The sequence below is a fragment of the Helicoverpa armigera genome, chromosome 14, assembly GCF_030705265.1.
Source record: "Helicoverpa armigera isolate CAAS_96S chromosome 14, ASM3070526v1, whole genome shotgun sequence".
In the NCBI taxonomy this organism is placed as follows: domain Eukaryota; kingdom Metazoa; phylum Arthropoda; class Insecta; order Lepidoptera; family Noctuidae; genus Helicoverpa; species Helicoverpa armigera.
In genome coordinates, this window is record NC_087133.1 from 6,793,755 (window position 1) to 6,816,920 (window position 23,166).

Genomic DNA, 23,166 nt, shown 5'->3' on the forward strand with positions numbered 1-23,166 from the left:
ACTGAACTGACTTGAAAAATTCACTGTTAGAAAGCTACACTATGCTAGAATATTTTGTTTGTCAACGGGAAGAAAGTCTCCTTGGACAAGGGTGAAAGTGCAGTTAAGCAGCAAAATAATTAAATACTTTCATACAAATGATAAAAAACTAAAACATTTCAGAAACTGCTGGACACTTGGTGCAGAATGCGGTACTTGGATCAAGAACAGAACAACTATGCTTTAGGAGTGCGAGCTATCCATGAGTTTGAAGGATACTTTCGTCAGAACATGCCAGATGCTGTTGAAGAGTGCTGCCTCTGCAAAAATATTGTGTTCCGAGTATGTTATAACGTTCCTTAAGAAGTATTTAATCTTAGTAATTATTTTTAGTTATAGCTTCTTTCTTTTTTACACACTATCTGCATCTCTTCTTATTCTAACTCTCCCATAACGGGCCTGCTGGAAGAAATTTCTCTTGAAATAAGCTGTGCCTATGTACTATGTGTTCTATCTTTCTTCTTTTCTGTATTCTGTGTGTGTATCTGTGTACATGAACTATTAAATAAATAAATAAATATTTAATTGATAATTTTAGTAAAATGTATAGAAACAATCTTTCTCAGCAGTTCAGTGAAAAGAAACAGAAATTGCAAGATTTTACTACCAACAGTATAATGTCTGTAGTGCATTATTAAAGCTGGTTTTTCTTAATTGTTGAATATTTTACTTTTATAGTCATATTTAAGATGATGAAGAAGAAGAATCTACATTAAGCTAGTCAGTTAGTCTTAAGTCAGTTATGTTGTAATTGTTTTATCAGTTCTGCACTTAATAATATAAATAAAGCCACTTAAATGACTCAAGTTCCTGATAATAATGTGCATGAATAAAATTGAATGCATGTTAACATATTGCAAGATTATTTATTCAATACTTTATTTATTGTGAAGCAGAAACGTAGACAGAAAGTTGTTTGCTCTGAAACGTTATACAGAAAATTCATTATCTGCTCTTTTTAACATTTTTATATTATCTTACTTCAGGGTTACAACTGCCCGGCTTGCAGTAAGGCTGTCCACACAAGATGTCTGATCCGGTACTTGGAGAAAGTGGAAAAGTGGCCTTGCTGCAAATTTGACTTCAATCAAGATCAATTGGAGCGTCTCAATAATGAAGGGTAAGTTTAACCTTTTTTTTTAGGTTGAAACTACTAGTATAATTAAATAGAGGACTTTTTTCAATTATAGTTGTTAATGTCAATCCAATTAGGTGTTAGGTGGCCCAGGTTGAGGAGGTCAGATAGGCATTCGCTCCATATAAAACACTTAGTCAGTTGCATCCGGTTATACAGGTTGCCTACTCCAACATAGTTAGGAAAAGTCTCGGAGGATGATGAATGTGAATTACACTATAAAGAATCTGGATCAGCCCTAAACTAAATCCTGCTAAATGTGTAAATTGGTACTACTTAGTATACTAAATTGAAAAAATGCAAACAAACAATACTATTACTGTTTGACTACATACTCTATCCTCTATAACTCATAGAATGGAATTTGTTTTTTATTTATTTGTGATGTTTCTATCTTTTTTAACAGCATAGGGACAGGTAAGAACCAAAAATCTAGACACACGGCAGTGTGTCCGAAAAGTTCGAGCAAAAAAAGCGACACACCGGCCGTGGGTTATATTACACGAACCATTTCGGGCCAAATTCGACCCCCCTATAACTCAAAATCTATTTTATTTACGCATATCAAATTTCTAGTATCTGTTGAGACCCCCTCACTTATCTAAAATACAAAATTTCATTAATATACCTATTGTAGTTCTTGAGATATTGACTTCAGAAAATCGCTATTTTTACTATACACTCACTGACTGACTGACTGACTCACTCATCAAAAACCTAGACCACTTCCAATGGTCGTATTGACTTGAAATTTGGCATGGAGGTAGGTCTTTATGTCAAGGTAAAGGAAAAAATCTGAAAATGGCCAAGTGTGAGTCGGTTTCAAAATAATGAAGGTATTTATACCCCTAAGGAACTAAAACGAACTAAATTTATCTATATTTATATAATATATCTTCGAATGGTCGTACCGATCTGAAATTCGTCACAAAGGTTTCTATTTAGTCAAAGTAAAGTAAAAATCTGAAAACGGCCAAGTGTGAGTCACTTTCGAAAATAACGAATGTGTAACTTTGATCCACGAACATAATATATGATAACAAGTCATGTCAGTCAGTTGGTAAATCTAGGCCATTTAGTTAATCTAGTTTATTTCTTTGTAAGAAGCATAGTGCATATTCAAAACTTAATAATAAGAAAACAATAAAATAAACAACCTTACAAAAATAAATGAAATCCCACCCAAAACAAAAATGTGAAAGACTGCCAAGTTCGATGAAATGGGAATACTTCGCCTATAAAAGAAGTGAGATCTGAATAAGTACCAAGTTCCATACACATACCTTAGTTAAAAATAGTTACTTTTTAATGATGTTACTTGGCAAGTTTTAATAGAAAATTAAATACTTGATTCATTGCGTTTAGTAGGTTTATAACAAGGTGTGTGAAAACTTGCCAAGTAACATCATTAAAAAGTAACTATTTTTAACTGAGGTATGTGTATGGAACTTGGTACTTATTCAGATCTCACTTCTTTTATAGGCGAAGTATTCCCATTTCATCGAACTTGGCAGTCTTTCACATTTTTGTTTTGGGTGGGTATTCTTTTATATGTATAGGTTATACAGTACTGCTCGACCTAAGGATACAGTTAGCTCGTTTTGCGTGAATCGGATTGTCAATAATAATTAACAAAATGTAGGGTAGCTGTTTGTAACTAATATATCAAGACGACCAACACCTTAGTCTGCCCGTGACCATGGATGCTGTAAAGGATCCGAAACGTCGGGATTAAATAATATAATATAACCGCGATAAATCCGTAAAAGTAGTTTTATTTAAATGTCTAATATTCGCGTAAGTGTCAGAAATCAATATTATTTAAAGGTTATACAGTTTTCTGATAAAAACCATACCATTTAATTCATGATTATAATTTACTTTTTTTTTGTCATAAAATAAATTTAAATAATATGTTACAGCCATAGTGATCAAATAGATATTATACATAATGACTTGTCATTATATATGATACCCAAATTGACTAGACAAATATAATATCCAGATTTATTAGTTTGGCTGTAACATGTATAACTAAGTTCCGCCCATCTCATCCAGTGGGAACTACTTCCTGTTCCAGAAGGGGATGAAATGTATCCATTGTCTGTGTCCTGGTTATAAACTATCACCCAACCAATTTTTCAACCAAATTGGTTCAACCGTTCTTCAGTCATAAATAGTGTAACAAATATGATCTTCTATCATGTCATATTATATTTGAGCATATATTAACAAAAATTTCAAACCAGTTCCAGACTAACGCAGACACAAGTATCAGATAATTCACGCCATTCAGCAGACTCCAGTGTTGAAGATGAGGGAACAAATGACACTCAAGATAATCAGTCCATAGCTGGGCCTTCACAAGTTCAAGAGTCATCGGAAACCATGGATATGAGCCAAGATGTCATACCGGAGATCTCACAGCGGGTTACCAGGAAGAGAAAGCGACAGCAATAAATAAGTTTTCATACCAATAAGTTTCTATTTGGTAAGATTTGTTTGTCTATGTTTTCTTAGCTGTTTTTTGTTTTTATTTGTAGTAGTTGATTAGTTCTGTTTTCTTTGATTAGTACTTAGAATTTTGTAGTGCTTTTGTCTTGATGGAAATGTCTATTAATTTCAACTCCAGGATATGTTACTCACATAAGATTTATTGAATGTTGTTCTAGTGATTTGAAGTTAGCAGATGTTTCTGCCAGGACAACTTTTATATTTTTATTTTAATAATAGCAAAGATAAGGGCCATTTAATCCTAAGCTTTTTAACTATAAGTTTCAATTGTCGTAATGCGATTATCTTATTGACATTCCAAAGATGTTTATAGGTGCGCAATGCTTAATAGTTTGGTACAATGTTAATCATAGTTATAATGAAGGTATTTAATGCCTTAGATTTTATACCAAACATTTGTTATTTACTGGTTACCAATAAAAGCCAGATTCAAAACATAAACTTAATTTATTATTCTAACTAACTTAAACAACTTTAATTACTAAAACATACCAAGAAACCATTAAATAGCTAAATAAACATTCGCGACCTTCTTCTGAACAATTTTAGCGGATTTCGGATAATAATCAAGGAGATACTTCCATTGGTCCAACTTTAAATACACTATGTCGACCACAGTGCGAGCTCGGAACGAAAAGTGATGTACCAAACCCACAAACAAACCCTGGAATTCATAATAAATAGATGTACTCACTTTTTGCATTATAATCGTAGCACATAAAGAGGTATCGGGTTGCCTGGGTAACTGGGTCGTGGAGGTTAGATAGGCAATCGCTCTATGTGAAACACCATTTCTCAGCTGCATCCTGCTAGATTGGAAACTGACCCCAACATATTTGGGAAAAGGCTAGGCAGATGATACGATGACACGTGTTGACTCAGAAAGGAATCTTCAAAGTATCAACGAGCCATGCAGTATCGTTGAATGAAACCCCCTACCTCAACGCATATAATCGGAATCGTAACATAATCGTCCCCACGAGGACAATGGAACTGGCTAGATTAATATTAAATCAAAATAATTAACCTGAGCAATCCCAAAGCTGTCTTCTGGTCCTAAAACATCATAAATTGATTCCGTCAAGTTCGGATGTACTGTAAGCACTTCTACCTGCAATTAAAATGGTAATTACCCGCAGACATTAATATCTTCCATCTAGTTGCATTAACTTGCATAATAATGATAAATATGAGTGACAAATTGACGGTGATATCATGATGCTCAGATTACCTCACTTGCTTACCTGTCCTCTATGTATAAAGTAGATGCATTGGTCTGAGTCACCGCTCTGCACGATGTAGTTGCCGGGGAAGAAAACACAATGTTTCATCCACATGGCCAACATCCTTCGGAAATCGTCGTCAGTTTTGCTGAATATGACGGATTCTCGAATGTGGGACCCGTAGACGGCTTGCATCACTTGGCAACGTAGACGGAATGGTAGTTTGTAGACCAAGGAAGGCATCTATAGGGTTTTCATAATGGAGTTAATTTTGATAAGTATGAAAGGAGAGAACGATAATAACCCTTCTTAGTAGCCTTGTTTCGGCGACATATATATGTGATAGATTATGTGAAATACAACTTTGTAAACACAATTTTTGTCATACATTTGAATTAGGTAAATCAGAACACATTATAATAATTTATGTTCTTTTGTCGTTATTCGATAATTTGGCAACAAGACAAGTGGGTGTGTTTGAGGATGAACAAATGACTATAATGCCAAAATTATATATTTTATATTCAGCTATAGTTAGTTGGCCCTCCCGCAGAGTTTGATCACTATTTTTATATTTTCCTAAGGATAGTTGAAGCAAAAATAACTTTACTTGTTTTCCTTGTTGTCTATTCCATAGCTCGCGTACATAGTCCCACATTTTTCCCATTTGGTGTAAACTCAAGTCCATGTCCCGGAGTCCATCTCTCAATTCGTTTATATTGTAGTCGTATGCTATGCGAGACGATGAATGTGCTGTGATCATCGCTGACATTTCTGATATCAGGAGACCTTGAAAATATTTAAATAAGTGCATTTTTATTTTATTTATTTATTTTATTTATTCCTTTATTTCAGGCAACTAGGGCCCATAAAAATACAAATACACACATATTATTCATAACAATACTTACAATTATCGATACTAATACATACAATTATCGATATTAATATATACAATACTATACATCTATAAAAACTTAAACATACTATAAATACATAATAAATATTCTTAAAACTAATACACACGATGTGTCGGCGTCGTGTTTCGCTGACTGGTGTCACGTAGCCGGCCACGAAACCGGCGGTACACAACACCTTTGGGCCAGAAATCTTCCTTGAGGACCTTCTCGAGACCTTGTGTCGGCACACGCACCACGAACGAATTAAAATTCGTGTTGTGACGCGGTTCCAACCTCTCGACCCTCAAGGTCCAGTTGGTCTTAACGCGCAGATATTCCACGATCTCCTCTACCTTCGTGGAATGGTGCAGCCTGGACACGTACAGCAGCGTCGTTGGAATAGCTGGACGGAGCAGCATATTGGGCCCCGCCAGCCCTGTACCGCACTGGTTCCGACAAGGAGGTTTCTTCTTCTTCCTCCTCTCGACCTTGACAAAACCATCCTTGTCATACGTGTCTTCCTTCGGACCTTGCCGTCTCAAAACCTGGTTTGGCTTCGATCGGCTCTTCTTACCCCCTTTTGTATTTCCCGCTATTTTAGCCTGCGAGTTATTTGTCTGAACAGGCTTATTAGCGGCTACAATTGCTGCGTAGGCTCGTTTGGGGGTCGTCGAACCTACGCTAGTCATCGTCTCTACCGGTGTCGAGGCAGGGACGGCGGCGGCACACGTTGCAACGCATGCATTCTCGGCAGTAGGTGACGCAATCGAGCCCGCCGACTCGAAATTGCAGATGGAGGCATTTTGCGCCCCGCGACGCGTGTTCACGTTGTTGTTGTCGCTGGCGATAGGTGACCTACTTGCAGAAATTGCATTACGTAGTGATACTAATTCTGCCCGTAGATCACTGATGGTGTTGTTGGACACCTCCAGCTGATGCTGCATCTCGGCCTGGCTTTGCTTCAGGAGTGTGATGTCCTTCAGCAGCCTGGTGACGTCTACGTGGTCGAATGTGACGGGAGGAAGCTTGTGGAGATCCTTCGCCACGAATTCAGGCACGTCGTCCGGGTCGGTCTCCTTCAACAACGTGACGATGTCTTGGAGACTCTTCTCTGTGCCATCTCTACGACGAGACGGCATCTGGCTAACTTTGCCAAGCGTCGTGAACAGCAGCAATTTGGCACTGCTAATTTCATCTTCCTTGAACGAAGTCTTGCAGATCTGCAAGATGCTAACCTCGTCCATGTAGTCGATGGCATGCTTGATAAATGCCAACACTTCGTTGGCTATGAGCGTTTGTGCACTCATAGCGAAAACCGGGCAGCGGCTATAGCCGCGCAATTCGCGAATTTAAAATTCATACAGTGCAGCGCAAACACGTCCGTACTCGACCGCGTACCGCGCACTATTGGTGATATAACTATTGGTGGTATTTTAATGCCTAAGTTTAAATAAGTAATATGCCATCAACCTTTTTTTTTAACAACGTCAAAAATCATCAAATGACCCCTCCCGCTGTAGGTTAGCAGCGGTGAGGGAGTGTCAGACTCTTACTGAGTAAAAACTGTCGTATCGTCGGTATCTCTTTCGAACAACCCGCAGCCCCGGCAGAATATGCCATCAACCTGGATTGCTTTTTTTATGTTGACTCCTCTTTACCACATACCTGTGCAAAACTTGATAACGATGATAACAATAATAGTTTCGATGACTTCGAAACTATTTTGTGACGAGACATCTCCTGTGCCCGTTATTGTAAGAAGGTTGATCATATACCATAACGCTGCCACGTATAATGCGAAGAAATTGCCCTGGACAGAAAAAAGTTTAAACTGTTTTTTTTTTTTTACAAGCATCAACCGACCTAAGCGGCTGTTAGTTAGTCACAAGCTCTTCCATGATAATAAATCTGTTGATTTTATGGAAGAGCCACGGACGCTATGAACAAATAACGGAATAAGTCATATTAACCTCAGAATATTTGGCACGTAGATTAAGAGCTTCTTTGGACATCCAATTAGCCGATGTGCAATGTACCGGTGTTAGGCACGATAATTTGAAGAAAAGACAAGCATTTACGTGCGATAATATTGATGCCCATATAGCGATTGTACTGAAAATATTTGTATTTTTATTCGATATTTTCAATTTCTACTTCAATAAATTAATTATCTTGGATATTTATTGCTAACTTATTCTGATACTTACGTCAGTTTAAACAATAAATTCGCAGAACCAATACTCGTTTTTCTGTGTGTTCGATACGTAAATAAATATGAAATTCTTGTGAGTTGGGGCGAACGTGCATAACAGAACATTATCATTTTCATTGACCACGACAGAGGCAGAGCAAACACGAAGTAACAAATAAGAAAATTTGCTAAAAAGTCCCTCCTTCGAAGATAAACTTTCGAGAAATACCTGTAAGATGTAAATAAAGGACGTCAAGTGGTATTGCTTTCGGAGTCTGCGCCTTAATATACATAGGTATATTAACTGGCAGTGGTTATACAGAAAACATATTTAATTAAAAAACAAAAACTGAGTAGAAAGTCAAAGACTTACATTTTCCTGACTTTGCGTGGATTTAAAACATAATCTCCGTATCTATTCATGTAACCACTGTGCACGTCCAAAAAAACTTTGAACAGAAACAATATGTCGAAAATGACGCACACATAGAAGAAAAATGGTATTGAGAGAAAAGCCATTTGGTATACAAGCAACATGAAATCTACGTAAGCCAGGAAGAGTGTGAGGTATTCTGCAAATAAATAATGTTGGTTACTATCCAGGTCAACAAAAAGTAAATAATTATGTAAAAGTTTCACGGGTACGGTGATTACCCATAAAAGTGACTAATTTGCTGTCCGGAACGATGCTACTACGGAACCATCTGTAAAAAAGAACACCATTGATTTATCTGAATAGTAACAACTCTTACCCTACAAGCAAAAACTATGAAAATACTTTACCTATGTGGCTTTAATAGCAAAAACGCTGCTGGAGTATAATTAACATTTCCTGCTGATGTTATAGATTTAGAACCGTGCGACTCTGCTAAGCTTTTGTCTGGGCTCTGCAAGTTTAAATATTGATCCATAAGTATGATCTTAGAAGTTTCTTCAAAAACATCAATAACATCATATTGACATGCACGGCCTGCGTGAGGCAGTAGCTGAGTTTCTAGTTTACCAACTCGAAGAACAATGAAAACCTAACGGTACCTCCAAAAAAACATTGGTATCAATGTCAACGTCTTCTTCCTCTTCTTCGCCAGACTTGTACGATGCTGGGACGTTTGTTATTTGCTAAAACATCAAACGTACTCTATGAAAGTGCTACCCGTACAATAAGTACTAAAAGGAATCAGGATAAATGATGAGAGTTTCCTCACTTCTTCACTTGTCCTCTCTGATACTACTGTTGGTAGCACGTAGTCTTTTGGTGCTGATTCAACCGATTGCTTTACTTTTCTCAAAACAGATGGGTAGCTCTGCAAAATATAAAAAATCGGAACCATTGAAATGTTTTTATCTTTAGAAAGCATTGCAGGTGATTTTCAATGTGACAACACAATCAGGTTTAGATGTTTTCATCTAACAGTAAATCTGATTGGATACCTTCAATAATGTATAGAAATCCCTTCCTTGAATGCAAAGCAGATCAATGTTCCTACTAGCAACGACATTTGACATGGTTAAATACTTGGAAGCTCCTCTTATGTTCCCGAATATTCCTCCCGGGCCCATACAAGCTTCCACTTCATTTATATTGGATATTATATCAACCTGTTTGGGGAGTTGAACAATTATTTATATGTTCATTCAAATCTGTCTCTAACATTGGAAATCATCCCAGTTGTAAAATTACCTTTCCCCGATAAATAATGTACATAGTATCTATAACTTCGTTCGATCTCATAACCATATATCCTTTCTGGAAGTAGAGTTCTTTAAGTTTCTTGGCGAAAGCTCTGAAGAAGGAATACTCGACGTCTTCAAATAACGGGATTTCTCTCAACGTTTTTTCGTACATGTATAAGACTGCATCTTCATTCAGATTTGCGTGTAGTTTTCCGAGTATCGATTGGTGCTTTGGAGAAAGAAAACATTATCGTAAATGATCCTTATTTATTTTTATGTGTTAAGTAGTTCTTTTTTTATATGCAATTATTTACGTACCGACCATCCACCTGTTCTCTTCCACTGGTACTTCCAATATTCTATTACCGTCTTTTTAAGTGCAAATGGCACCTTCTCTCTTGTCAAAAACATTTCTAAATGCTTCAGATTTTCTTGGAACTTGGTCACGACCTGATCCGCCATGGCCTTGAGTGATGCAATTCTCGCGTACACATATCTAATGGATAGCAAAAATTGTATTTAATATTGTTTCTTTTGAGCGTTCTGTCAAGCTAACAAAAAAGGTTGGAACCCAGGGTAAAACTTGAAGTTAAATGGACTGCGTGAAGGGGATCGTGATAATAAAACCGATGATGAATTCATAAATTTAAATAGAATCAATCAAGGGTATTTCCTCCCAAATATAATTAAAAATACGATATTCATAATGCATTCAGTGCGCTCACCCGAAAAATAAGACGCCATGTATATTGACGCAAATGCAAAGGATCATGTGAACTATATTCTGAGGTGTGATATCGCCGAAGCCTGCTCCTCCGAAACTGGTTGCGGTCCAATAGTAAGCTAGAAGATATATTTTAGCTGGTGCCATATGATTTCCATCAATAATTACAATCCCGTCTACCCAAGAACCTGTAAGAAAAAATGATGCATGGTAGAACTTAGAGACAAACATTGACAGAAATTTTTGCTTACATTGTGTCGCAATACACCTAAATCGTATACTATTCATACTCGCCTTCGAGACAAACCATATTGCCATCAGGGTGAAAAATTGTCTTCATGTAAGGAATTTTCTTCGGTAGTTTTGAAATCTTCAATTCAAAATCTTCTGCGTCTTCAGCTATTACGTATCTACAGGATAATGCGATTAACAGAGAAGTGTATAGGTTCCAGAAGAATAATGTAAGAAGGAGAAAATGAACCACGCTCATGAAGTATGCCTGAAAAGACGAAGACTCGAAAATAAAGAGCAAATGGCTCACTGTATGAAATAATAAAACGAAATGAACGTCTATGAATAAAAAGAGTATTTAATGTGAACTTATAAATCGGTGTAAGAAAATCGCATCGTCACCAAACTAGAAATATACCAATAAATAATACAGTAGAAAAATTACCCTTTTCAGAGCACCTATTGACTCGGCCCAAGACGCAGTATAAAGTTTAACCACTTGCAAAACGTTAATCATTCTTAAGGCGCAATGGAACATATGGTGGTTTATTTCGTGATCTTCATCAGAATGGTCTTCTTTGTGTTTGGGTACAAAGAGCTTCCATACAGCGTACCATGGGAAACATGTAATAAAGTCTACTACGAACTGCCCCTGAAATTGTTAACTTCGATTAGTTAATATTAATGAATGAAAATTGCAATAGACAAAGTAAATGGCCAGAAGGCAAAGCTCTCTCGCTTCACATATGGAGAATAAAAGAGTGATGTGAATGATGTCATGATGCCCACGAACTGTTTAGATAGACAAACTTTCTAAATTGTATTTGGTCGAATGGAAAGGAAACTTAAGTATGTAGTGTTTCCATTTACGAACTTATCTATTGTTGTTCTTCATGTTTAAGTCGTTATTTCTTTTCCTGTTACTTGTTTGGTCAAATCAAGAAGTCGTTCTCAAGTGGGCGTATAATACTTGGGTATCGTTTAATACTAATCATTTTATTAAAACTAAATATTTACCTGAAGATAATGCTTTGCTGTCATATAAGGATGGTATATCAATTGGTTTTTGGAACCATAATACGCAACATGTAGCATTAAATACATGTCAATATAGCAGATGGCTTCCAAAGTCACAAGTGTCACATTAAATGATCCGAATTGTGGCGCCATGCATACAACTACCTTAAAAGTTTTAAAACAGTGAGCATCAGGGGCGAAAATGGGTAAATAGATAACTGAAGAGCATAAAATAAAACCCTCTATTGAAATCGGGAGCCATTTAATATGAAACAGCTTTGAGGGACATAGACCATATTATAATTTATAATCTTCGGAAATCAAGACAATTCAGTATAAAACACATATATTTGAAGACAAAACAAGCTGCCGTATTTGAACAACTCCATTTTCACGAAGTTAATAAATAAAAATGCATCAGAAATAACAAATTCGTCTAGACTAGAAGATCCTAATTCAAATGAATATCAATCCATATTGCTGTCATAAAGATATCATAATAGAATCTTACGGGTATGATTAGACACAGGAAAAATGCAGTAGCTACGCGAAGGATCGCCCACGTTTTCAAAAATATACCATCTGGTCTTATTGCAATTGGCATCAGTAAATACGAAGCAACGTTGTTCAGTACATGAAATTGTTTGAAAGATTTCCGGTAATTCTCTTTTGTTTTACTGTACTCCAGTGAAAGGTCTATGAAGGAATCTGCAAGATGTAAATAAATGCGAGATGTAATTCGACTGGAATATAAAAAGTTCTGGAGCCTCATACTCTAATGTGGACCATTGACACAAAGTACTCCGAAATATAGGTTCACCTTTATTGTCTAGAAAAACTTACTGTTGAGAAACTCTTGTAGAAGACTTGTTATCTTTACTCTTCATTCTGGAGTCGCCAACTATAATATGGATCAACACATAAAACTCCGAAACTAAGTTCACCTTTATTGTCTAGAAAAAACTTACTGTTGAAAAACTCTTGTAGAAGACTTGTTATCTTTACTTTTTGCTTTTTTTCTGCTAATCGATTGTAATGCTGTAAATATGAATCTACGGTCTGCGTTTTAGCCTTCTCCTCAATGATTTTTAGTTCTTCTGGCTTCAGGAGACCTTCGTGTTCTTTCATGTCTGGGAATAAACTTAACGCCGACGTGTATGCGTAGTGGCTTACACTTACAAGCTGAAAAATAACAGGAATTTATTGACTCTATAACCTTATACCATATACTTACATTATAACCTTAAATAAAAGTCAAAGCAACAAAACATTTGTTGTATGTCGCGTAGGAGGACAATTTATATACGTTATTTGATCAACTTGGTATAGATATTAATCAACTACTACTTCCTTCATTTCCATTTCGATATGGTCGTTCACTATTTATAATTCCGTGCTAGTTGTAAAAGGTGATTCAGAAAAATAAAAAGACGTTTCAATCTTCTGAATAAAATCTGCAGCATTAGCAACAGAACCGAAAAATGTTCTGTAGCTTACATTTGATTTATTGTTCGCAACAATCTGAGCTACAGGATAGATTTCGTTGAGAAGTAACAAAATCATTCGGATACGATATATGTTGATCTTTCTATTAATATTCATCTTTCTTGCGTCATATGTATATCAAATCATATTTATTCAATAACCTTAATTAGGGTCGAAAATGTTTTCGAATGTCAGAAAGCAAGCGTAGGATGACTACCCACAAACAACCCACCTGTAAAAGGTCGCGGAGACCCACAGATCTGCTTACCTTACAATGAGTCAATGTTACAACGCTGCTGAGAGTGGGGATGCCATACAAAAGCACCAGCAACCCCACATGGTTGCCTGGGCCTATAACGCGTTCAGATTTAGTCTCTCTCATCTCATTGGACGTCACTAAACAGTAACCGCTCTCAATTATGTACAACTCCCTTGTTATTGTACCCCCATAGAATACAACTTCTCCTGGCGGTAAAATGATATCTCTCGCTGCTGCAATGTAAGAAACAATTTTTAAGGTTTAAGCTTCACCTTTATGATATTTTATTAAATTGGAAACAGTTTAAATCTCCGATAAAGTCCGAACGATTTTAGCCTTGACTTCAAAACTGTTTAACTCTGTGTTGAACAGTTCCTTCCTAGCCATTTGTAGTTAAGATGATTGCTGTCAATTAAAGATTGTTTCAAACTAATTTGGGATTGAAAGACTGTTCCGCTGAGTCTTAATAGACGTTGTTTGAAAGAAGACAATCTTTGGAGTTCCCTTGACTGACAAATATGCAAGTCTTACCTTCTGTTAATGTATGAATGTAAGCTTTGTTTTTAACTTGAAAGAATTTGATAGACGTGAGTGCCTTAAATCTAGCTTGATGTAACACTTTCTTCCTCAATTCCGATGGAACCACAGTCTTCTCAAGCCAATTATCGTCTGTTAATTCTACACCCTGATATTAAGAAACAAATAATTATTCATTAGTCATGTCCTTTCTGCTGTATTAGCATTATTTTATCCCATTTTACCGAATTGTATTGCCACTGTAGTTCGTAAAACGCCATTATCCTTGATTTGATTGCTGGATGCATATTGTTTTCTTTCATAAATTTATCAATAGTAATGATCACTTCTAGAAACGCTGTCTTAGTTCTGCGCAATCAAGATATGCGAACATTCATTAATTTTATCAGTCTGATTAGTCAATATTCTATACGTTATAAGGGACCTTTAGTTACCTTGTCCAATGTGTGACAACAGCGGAGAATTCGGACACACAAAATCCAGTGAGTAAAACTCCATATAAGCTTAGGAACGCCACAATAGCCATGTCGTAGATGTCTCCGGGAGTGTAGTCGCCATATCCCACAGACAGCAGAATAGTTGTCGCAAAGTATACCGACGTTATAACTGGAAACTTAGTTCTGGAAACAAAGGTTCTAGCTAAGTAATGGAAGTGATGAAAATGATTAGAAGATAAAACCTACTCAGACAGGTGCCAATGTTATTGAAAGCATCAAGGGATTTTTTGATATATATATCAGTTGCAATTTATACGTAATATTCTTACTATTCGGATACACGCTATGCTGCATTACTATTAATGCAGCAAAGTGTGTACGTGAGTATAATGCGACATGTACTTTGCGGTTAATTTGAAAATTTAAACGGTATACTCAATCTGAAACTTCAAGTACACAGTGACGAAAGCCAATCTGAATTTATAATAACTTGTGTCTTTAATATGAGTCATAAGAATAAATCATTCAGCGGAAAACTTTAATAGAAACTTGATGAATCATAAATCCTCGATCCAAAATAATGTATTACGTATCTTATGTATTTCATGCAACAAATGCAAATTTTGGGAAGTTTGTACAATTCTTGATGTAAATAAATCTACCTATCTAAGGTGAAGTTGTGAAAGTAAGATTTCACTGTGACTAAGCATTATTACATGTAGATTAGGCTACACAGACTAGATTAAAAGTAAATTAATATGTACTTGTGATCAAACATAGACTAACATGTATGACTTACTTTGAGGCCCTAGTTCCGCTTTTTTGGTCGTCCCATGTTAAAGCTCTGCTAAACCACGAGTTTTCTGAACATCGGTTAACGAAACAAGATTCCATGTATAGTATGACGCCGGACCAGTAGCAAAGCAAACATATGCATACGCAATACTTTACTGTCTGTAATTTGATGTAATAAACATCAAATTATTAGGTAGCAAATCAAAGTATAAAAGCTTAATTTTCACCAACCAACCTTGACAAGGAGTGAATTCAATAAAAGTTTCCTCTCCATTTTTTCAAAGAAACTTAACAGTCTCCACACTAAACAAAGCTTTATACCTTTGCATAAAAAAAATAAGTGATCTCTGTAGTTATCGTGATATTTCACAGATTGATGTATAGTAACTATGTATTCGAAGGGTATTATCGCTACGACATCAAGATAAAAGCCAAGAGTATTCATTCTGTAACTGACAATGTTTTTGAAATCGTTTATGTACTTCTTTTTAGTCTTTACTGCAGTAACTGTTGTTATACAAATATTAACTATCAACGAAATAGTTATAATTATTTGCGCATAGAAATAAATGCCTTCAGGAAAACTTCTTTTAAATCCTATAAAATAAGGATAAATTGCGCATATGTAGAATACTATAGCGAGCATGTATAGTTCCCAATATTTGACTAGCGGGCAATTAGCTTCTAAAATCCAAGGAAACGAGGATTTGATGCATGTGAACATTGAAGCTTTCTTTTTAATATGCTCGGACAAAATGTATAGGTCTAGGCAGCTTTCATCGAGTTGATCTTCTTCTGTCAAAGTATCCACATCCGTTACACCTAAGGAGTAGTCAAACGTCGAATTAGTTGTTAAGCTTCTAACGCGCTCAGAGTATGAGTACCTACAGATATTAGAATCGAAAAATACCTTGAATGAATCTCAATTTATCCTTCAAACATTTGATGCTACTTTTCTTTCGATCCTTGGAAGCGTAGATATTCAATGAGAACTCGTTTTTCTGTCCTTGATTTAATTTTCTTCGTTGACTTCTGTTAATTCGTTCCTCAATTTCAGTGCGTATCGAATCTACGAGGTCTGGGTAGGTAATCATTAGTCGTATGAATTTGGTCTTTTCTAGGACTTGACATTCTACGTATGTAGCTGCTTTGACTGTGCAACGTGCTGTAGGAAAACAAAACGATGTCAGTGATAGCGCCCCGCTCTTTGATCCAAAATTTTGATAGAATTATAGTTACCCGGAATATTGTAGACTAATGAAATTTCGCCGAAACAAGTCCCCTTTGCAAAAGAAATCATAGGACTTTCATCGTCTTCATCTGATAACAATTCTAAAACTCCATTTGTGACACATACCTGCAACAGTAATGCAGTAACTTGTGATCATTTGAGATGCAGCTATCTAATTAATATTTTAAACAGATAATATACATGCAGACTTACCATAATAGTCTTGTTCTGGTTATGGCTATATACAACGTCTCCCGGTAGATAAAACTGGTGACTCATGTCTAAAGATAGCCTCCTAAGGAATGCTTCCGGTAATTTCCTGAATATCAGCGAGCTATACAGTGGGACAGCATTCAGATCGTAACAGATTTCCATTTGCAATGGATAGGGAAGGAGTTTCAGAAGTTTGGGTTTAAAAACTCCTGACTTTTGATACCAGAGATCCTCGTAATACCTTATTGAATTAAATGCATTATAATTATTTTGTTAAATTTAACTTATTTCATATCTAGAAGTTACATACCTGATAATTCGCTTTGTAGTGTCTGAATCCATTTTTATTAACCTGAGATGATTTTTAATTTTCTTCAGTTGCCTCACGTATTTTGAGCGTCTCGTCGTTATAGTAATAAATTGTGAAGTCAATGATCCGACAAAGACAATAGTTGTCAGGAGAAAACCGACTAATATTGCTAGTATGGCGACAAATCTTTCAGAAGTGGTCACTGGGTACAAGTCTCCGAGGGCGTTCGTAGTGAGAAACATGACTGACCAATATGTACACACATAATACCAATCGAGCGTTTCCTCAGTGGGCAAGTAAACAGCTGCTAACGACCACGATGTACGAATCTTATGTACGTCAAAGCTTCTGTTCGCAAACAAATACCATACACATGCCCACGTATGGACAGATAGAAAGAAAAGTATTAAATATTGTGACAAAAACGTAGTCCATTGATTACTGCCTGCTTGAGAAGATCGCTGGTAAAAATATTCTATAATTCTGTAGACCCGTATCATTGCCATTAAGGGTACTATTCCGTGGATCTTAATCTGTATTATCGAATCGTCCACTAAATACAGAATTGCGTATGGTACTGCTATTATAATATCTATAATTACTTTAAATGTGTCTGGCTCGACAAGGTTAAGAGTTTTTCGCCACTTTTTAAAGAACTTCAGGCCGACGATGATACAAACATCGAATGTAAATATGAAGTTGAAACACAATAGAACGATAATGCCCCAAAACGGTCTTGCGCTTGATCTGTAGAACGTATAAATGCAAGTGTCTAGAATGTATGCTATGAACAATGTCGTAAGTATGAATATTTTCCAAGCAGTGTTTGAATAAATTAGTAGAAGTGTCCGCAGCCTGCTGTTTGAAAATTCTGATCGTGTTTCTTGTAATATTGCATAGGTCTTCTGACGCCTCTCTTCATCAATTTCTAGTCGAACATTTGGAGCTATTCCAGAAGCTAGCCTGGATGGATGTTGTTGGCTTTGGTAATCGGCTCTTTTACGTCTAAACCTGTAAATGTCCAGGCCAGGTTCGCCTGTGTCGCCTGTGTTTGCTAATCGAAATGATCGTTTGGTTAGAGATTTTTGTTCTTAATATAAAATGAACGATATATTATGTATAAAACTCACGCATTTTTGATCCAGTACATAAAGCTGAAGCAACTGGAAGTTTTCGATGAAGATTATTTCAGAGCACCCATTTAGCAATGCAATATTTTAAAACATGTCAAAATAAAGTAACTTTATAGTCTAGTTGGTTTCAATAAAAAAATTAATAACCAGTAGGCGAAGCTTTGCCTCGTAAAAGTAAATGTGACGATGATTTACTAAGGATGTAGGATATGGGGTAGAAGTTTAAAATCGTTCCAATAAATAAATATGGAGCACAAACATTTCGTATTCTAACAAGGCATTTTCGTGTCATCGTTTGGTATAGATCAAAGATGGGAAGCTTGTAGTAGCAAATGGTCACACGATGGTTGGGTGACGCAATGTTTTCCTCGCCGCACAAATCGTAGGCCGAAAGCCGGACATGTAGATATCCAAGACGCAAAGCTGTGCGCACGGCACTCCAACCTACATACATGAACATAAAAATTGTTGTGGACTTGACGTTATTTTAATTTCATATTGTGCACATGCTGTTTATAACAAGACAACGTTCTAAGTCATGACTGTTATAATTACGTTTTAACGACATGCGGCAATCAATAATTTTGTTCAAAATTAGTTTAAGACGTCTTTCTAGAATTCATACGTTTTACGGCTTTTACTGAAAAAGAGTTAGCCAAACAATTTAGCAAAAAACTTTTAAGGTGGATCTGATGTGGTTGCACTGAAAAAAAAAAACAAAATCCAATGAACGTACATTGGACCCACTCATCTAGCTTATAAAATTATGATCATGTCGTAAGTAATTTTATACTGCTAACACAAAGCGATTTGCCAAGCTCCCATTAGAATATGCAAGGAGTTGGTATTGCTCATAACATTTGCAATCTAATGTTTTTATTATTTGCAGAGAGTTAGATATCTGATAGCGACATTGGTTACTTACCATCTTCGTATATCCAAGTTCCATAGCGCCTAGATAATTAGAGTCCGAACGGGCTGCCATAGCTGGAGCGGCCGCATAATCACGATGCTTTTATGGTAGTCAAGCCCGTGTATCGGTGAAAAATGTTGTCATAAAACGATTTTAAATACTTTTAGCATTTTGCAGCTCATTTAATTTACTCCAAGTAACCTCCTTGTTAGTTTATTCTGTGGTAGGTATTACTTATTTAAGGAAAATTGTCTTCTAAATAAGAAGTGCAGCCATCTTCAGTATGACGTAAACTTGTTGCAGTAGTAGTGGGTAAATAGTAATTAATGCAGGTAACTTGTAATAAAATACATCCACATGGTCATCGCCGAACGGTTTTATGGAAAACAATAGATTGTTAGACAGGATTAATAGTAATATGCGTTGTTAATGTAATTTGGTTTAAATAGGAATTTGTTGCTTCATTATTGCACCGCTATAAATAAGTACTGCGGAGTAATTACAAATTGTGTCCTATGTATAGTCTAGGAGGGTAACTATGACCCTTCTATTTGACATGTATGTAATAAAGCTTTCAATTCGGAAATAATAGCGGAATATAGAGCGTGGAACTTGTGTGCTTAATCCGTTTAATTCGATAGATCCACGAGAACATCGGATAGGGGTCAATTATCCATTTATCCTTTTAACAGAATTGATAAAACGTAACTAACTTGGGTGATTTTAATTGATCCAAAGTGCTGGCTTTGTTAAAAACGAATTTCGACGGTGATATAAAGTTTTATTTTTATCTGACCAATCAATGATTTAGGAAATAATGAGAGAGATTGTTAAAAAATATTAGCGAAGTCCCACATAGCTGCGGTAGACTTGAAAAAATTATATAAGCTAGCTAAAAATGGCATGGTAGCCTAGTTCATAATAAATTGTTGTCAGCATTCATCAAGTATGAAATTCAGTCCATATGTGGTACAAAAATAATTTCAGGTTGATTGTGGCACTTAAATAAATTTTAAAGTCACCATTAGTGACAAAGACTGCGCAAGATAAGTAGGAAATGAGCATGGTTTGTGTTATGTGAATTGTGAACAGTTAACCTTAGCAATTCACATAAAAGAAAAAGAATTGGTACATTTAGAACGGAACTCTTGGTTTTCTCAAATGTTGAACTATAAGATGTGCACGACTGAATGCCTAGGTTCTTTATGTAGGTCTTGTAGATAGACAGCGTGAATAGTTCTTCTGCAATAAATCGAGTTGCCTATCTTAGGTACATTTTTCTAACATCCAAATGCGACTACGACCATCATAAAGATTTATTTAGCAATCGCTGTTTATTATCTTAGCACATTGCGTAACGTCTTTAATAATATGAAAACCAATTCTCTATTCGCCCACTGACTCCTTTTATGTAAAAGGAGAAAAAACTAGCTTATATGAAACATGATGATGATGATGATGTCCTCCTAGCCGATTAACGGCTACGGCGGCTGTTCTCATGTAAGGAGATTAGCCAACTACGCAGGACATATTATAGTGCACGAGCATTTGCGCAGACACAGGTGCACTCACTATTCCTTAGCTCTCATAGCCCGATGGGACGGCAATCCGACACGACCGGAGAGAGATCAGGCGCAGGACCGACATTTACGTGCTCTCCGATGCACGGGTGTATCAATCACCAGCTTCCAGGCTCCGGGCTGCTTTGTGAAAGTCTTCTAAAACCCACAAAGCGATTTCGGCCCGACTCGGGATTCGAACCCGAGACCTCGTGCTCAGCAGCCGCACTTGCGACAGCTAGACCAACGAGGCAGTTAATATCCGAAGAGGAGGAGTTAAATATCGCTTTATTGATATTTGTGAGAATTTTAGTTAAGTCACTTAAGTTTCTCTAATGATTGGGTTGGGAAGGTCGAATTGCAGTCACTTAGTGCAAAATTTGACATTCAACCGTGCCTGAGCCTCAAACTCAGCTCTAAAATTCTAAGAATAGTTTGTGCTATAATAAAATCTAGAATCATACCTTACTTAGCTTCCTAATGAACGTCCATATTGTCTTGAACTTCAAAATGGTTTAACGAGAATGGCTATTTTATGATGAAATGAATATCTTTTCAATTATTTTTTCTTGTTAAAAAAAATCTAATAAATAAAAAAAACTGGTTTTTATTACTGAATTAAGCAAACACCGTGCGTATTTTAATATTTGTCACTTAATCATTTTCACGCACTGCATCACGGTATCTTAGAAAATAATAAAATTCTTATTAGGAATTAGAAAGGCTACTAATGACGCTTCATTAATATTATTCAAGTGAACTATCTTAAATTGCAGTAGGCTTAATAAGTCCTTGAGCCTAATTACTCGTGACAAACTACCGGAGCTATGCAAACGCAATTGAAAAATAATGAATGTGCACTGTAGTTTTAGATGAATCCATTGTTTTATTTGAATAAACTTTTGCATTTGATTACTACCGTTATTCTAAATTAGAGAAAGTTTTTACCTCTCATCTTTAAGTACTTACTTGCTTCTAAATCTGAAGTACTTTTGGGTTTCAATTAGATGTTTAATTTTATTGAATTAAAGTTCATTCTTTTAGTTGAGCTACCCACGAGACAAACCCAGTCGGGTTTTTAGTGTTACTTTAATAAAATAACTAAGATACCGATGTGCAACAATACGATTTTAAAAAGACTGGTGTCACTGCCCATGTATGGTGAACTAAAAAGGCGCATTCTGTCACGCCTTTTGCCCTTATTTTAGGTCATCCTGCTTGTGTTTCAACGAACTCATATTTATTCTTAAGACAATTATACTGTAGTTGTTAAATAAGTTAAATTCAAGTAATCATTTTTATATTTATATATTAAAAACTACTTTTGAACCTCGATTGTACGTCTTTATTTTTCTAAACAAGTATGGAGTTCCTAAAATAGCACTTACGTTGAATGTGACCCTAAACTAATTTAAATCCAGTAAAACAGCACTTCTGTTGCATTGTAGGTAATACATACATTGATAGAAATAACGTAGAATAGTTACGGTCATGTCAACTAATATCATTATAGTTGTAACTGGGTTGACTAGATGGCGACTAAATCGCATTTATTTTCTGTGGCGCCAGAGAGAGACAGATACAGAGTGTGCTATCGTAAGCGCGAGCGAGATCACCGTATGTTATTATTACGCCTCCGCAGCGGACCGACGTCGCATGCGCTCACAAAAAATCCATTCGACAAGAGCGCAGGCGCAGCTCACCCACAACTTCAGTTCGGTCAACTTCGGCTAGTGGTGATCGAAACTTCGATGTGTGTGGAAGTGAATTTAACTAACATAATCTCACAAAAATAACAATAATCAGTAACTAAAGTACAATATCTAATTTGATCGTGTTGGAATAAACATTTTACGTGTAATCAGTTGTATAAATAGTATTCATGATGTGTGATAATAACAATCCTTCAACGCAAAGTATAGCGGACTACTTAGCTCAGTTGCTCAAAGACAGGAAGCAACTGGCTGCGTTCCCGAATGTTTTCATGCACATGGAGCGACTTCTGGATGAAGGTAGGTCAAAATCGTGTCGAACTATTTATAATACATCGGCTGCCGAAAGTACTAGTTCCTATCGTCGATGCTTGTCACCGAGGCGATCATAAATCGGATGCGTCGACAAATGTTACAACGCAAACGATATTAAGTTTATTTTTGTCTTCGCCCCGCCGAGTTATGGTCCAGTGGTGTTTGTAATGCGATCCTTCATTTCGAAAAGCGAAGTAAAGCAGACCGCCTCTGTGCCGATTTGCGGTCAGCGGTCGTTAGATTGTCGCCGACGAAAGAGATCGGTGAAATGTACCTACATGTAGTAAACGAGTTTGGTGACTACGCTTATGTGTCTCATAACGCTGTCCACGCAGCTGTTGTAAATAAATCTCTAATTAGTCGAGTTATGACTTTGAGGTTATATTTTAAACGGGGACGCGCGAGATGAAGGATCACAAGCCCTGGGGGTAACCTGTTCGCAGGGCCGTATTCTTGCATTCCGCGCGAGTTGGTGGAATGTCGCCACTCTGTGTAGGTACCGTACGTCCACCATTCTCAGTCATACGAGATTTGTACGTAGCGCTGCGCAGGCGCACCGCTCCTTGTGCGATCTATAGCCTCGTTTTATTACCACACGTAACCAGTCCATGGATACTATG

The 23,166-nt window shown here is 36.5% G+C and overlaps 3 protein-coding genes across 10 annotated transcripts in view; 2 read left to right on the forward strand and 1 right to left on the reverse strand.

The window, feature by feature from the left end:
• LOC110375651 (non-structural maintenance of chromosomes element 1 homolog) overlaps positions 1-23,166 on the forward strand; it is a 33,816-nt gene that overhangs the window by 1,074 nt on the left and 9,576 nt on the right. Inside the window, exons 3-5 of the mRNA XM_064037882.1 lie at positions 163-321; positions 1,026-1,159; positions 3,424-3,665. Of these exons, the coding sequence (XP_063893952.1) occupies positions 163-321; positions 1,026-1,159; positions 3,424-3,634 (504 nt within the window). The 3' untranslated portion in view covers positions 3,635-3,665. The remainder of the gene's footprint in view (positions 1-162; positions 322-1,025; positions 1,160-3,423; positions 3,666-23,166) is intronic.
• Positions 4,152-18,482, reverse strand: LOC110375652 (uncharacterized). Its single transcript, XM_021333862.3, has 32 exons — positions 18,045-18,482; positions 16,915-17,968; positions 16,605-16,845; positions 16,400-16,517; positions 16,071-16,325; positions 15,396-15,982; positions 15,165-15,319; positions 14,363-14,548; positions 14,153-14,276; positions 13,923-14,076; positions 13,401-13,624; positions 12,616-12,829; positions 12,159-12,355; positions 11,648-11,812; positions 11,076-11,282; positions 10,694-10,898; positions 10,401-10,587; positions 9,994-10,171; positions 9,683-9,904; positions 9,433-9,600; positions 9,207-9,305; positions 9,037-9,120; positions 8,785-8,888; positions 8,656-8,705; positions 8,375-8,573; positions 8,018-8,230; positions 7,781-7,922; positions 7,476-7,620; positions 5,522-5,700; positions 4,933-5,154; positions 4,716-4,799; positions 4,152-4,352 (listed from the first exon to the last, which is right to left on the reverse strand). Exons 1-32 carry the CDS (start codon positions 18,046-18,048, stop codon positions 4,191-4,193), a joined length of 6,528 nt encoding a protein of 2,175 aa, XP_021189537.2. The 5' UTR covers positions 18,049-18,482; the 3' UTR covers positions 4,152-4,190.
• Positions 22,160-23,166, forward strand: part of How (held out wings) — a 63,837-nt gene continuing 62,830 nt past the window's right edge. For 3 of the 8 annotated variants that reach the window (XM_021333833.3, XM_064037877.1, XM_064037879.1), the window contains exon 1: positions 22,161-22,531. In XM_021333833.3, coding sequence (XP_021189508.1) covers positions 22,402-22,531 — 130 coding nt within the window. In that variant the 5' untranslated portion in view covers positions 22,161-22,401. Of the gene's footprint in view, positions 22,532-23,166 lie in introns of all 8 variants that reach the window. The other 5 variants (XM_021333838.3, XM_064037878.1, XM_064037880.1 and 2 more) reach the window with 2 other exon arrangements.

What these genes read in the sequence shown, in the direction of transcription:
- LOC110375652 (XM_021333862.3), bottom strand. An exon ending in TAAATTGAGATTCATTCAAG is followed by an intron (nt 15,983 to 16,070) that starts GTATTTTTCGAT and finishes ACTACTCCTTAG; the next exon opens with GTGTAACGGATGTGGATACT. An exon ending in CCACGCAAAGTCAGGAAAAT is followed by an intron (nt 8,231 to 8,374) that starts GTAAGTCTTTGA and finishes TACATCTTACAG; the next exon opens with GTATTTCTCGAAAGTTTATC.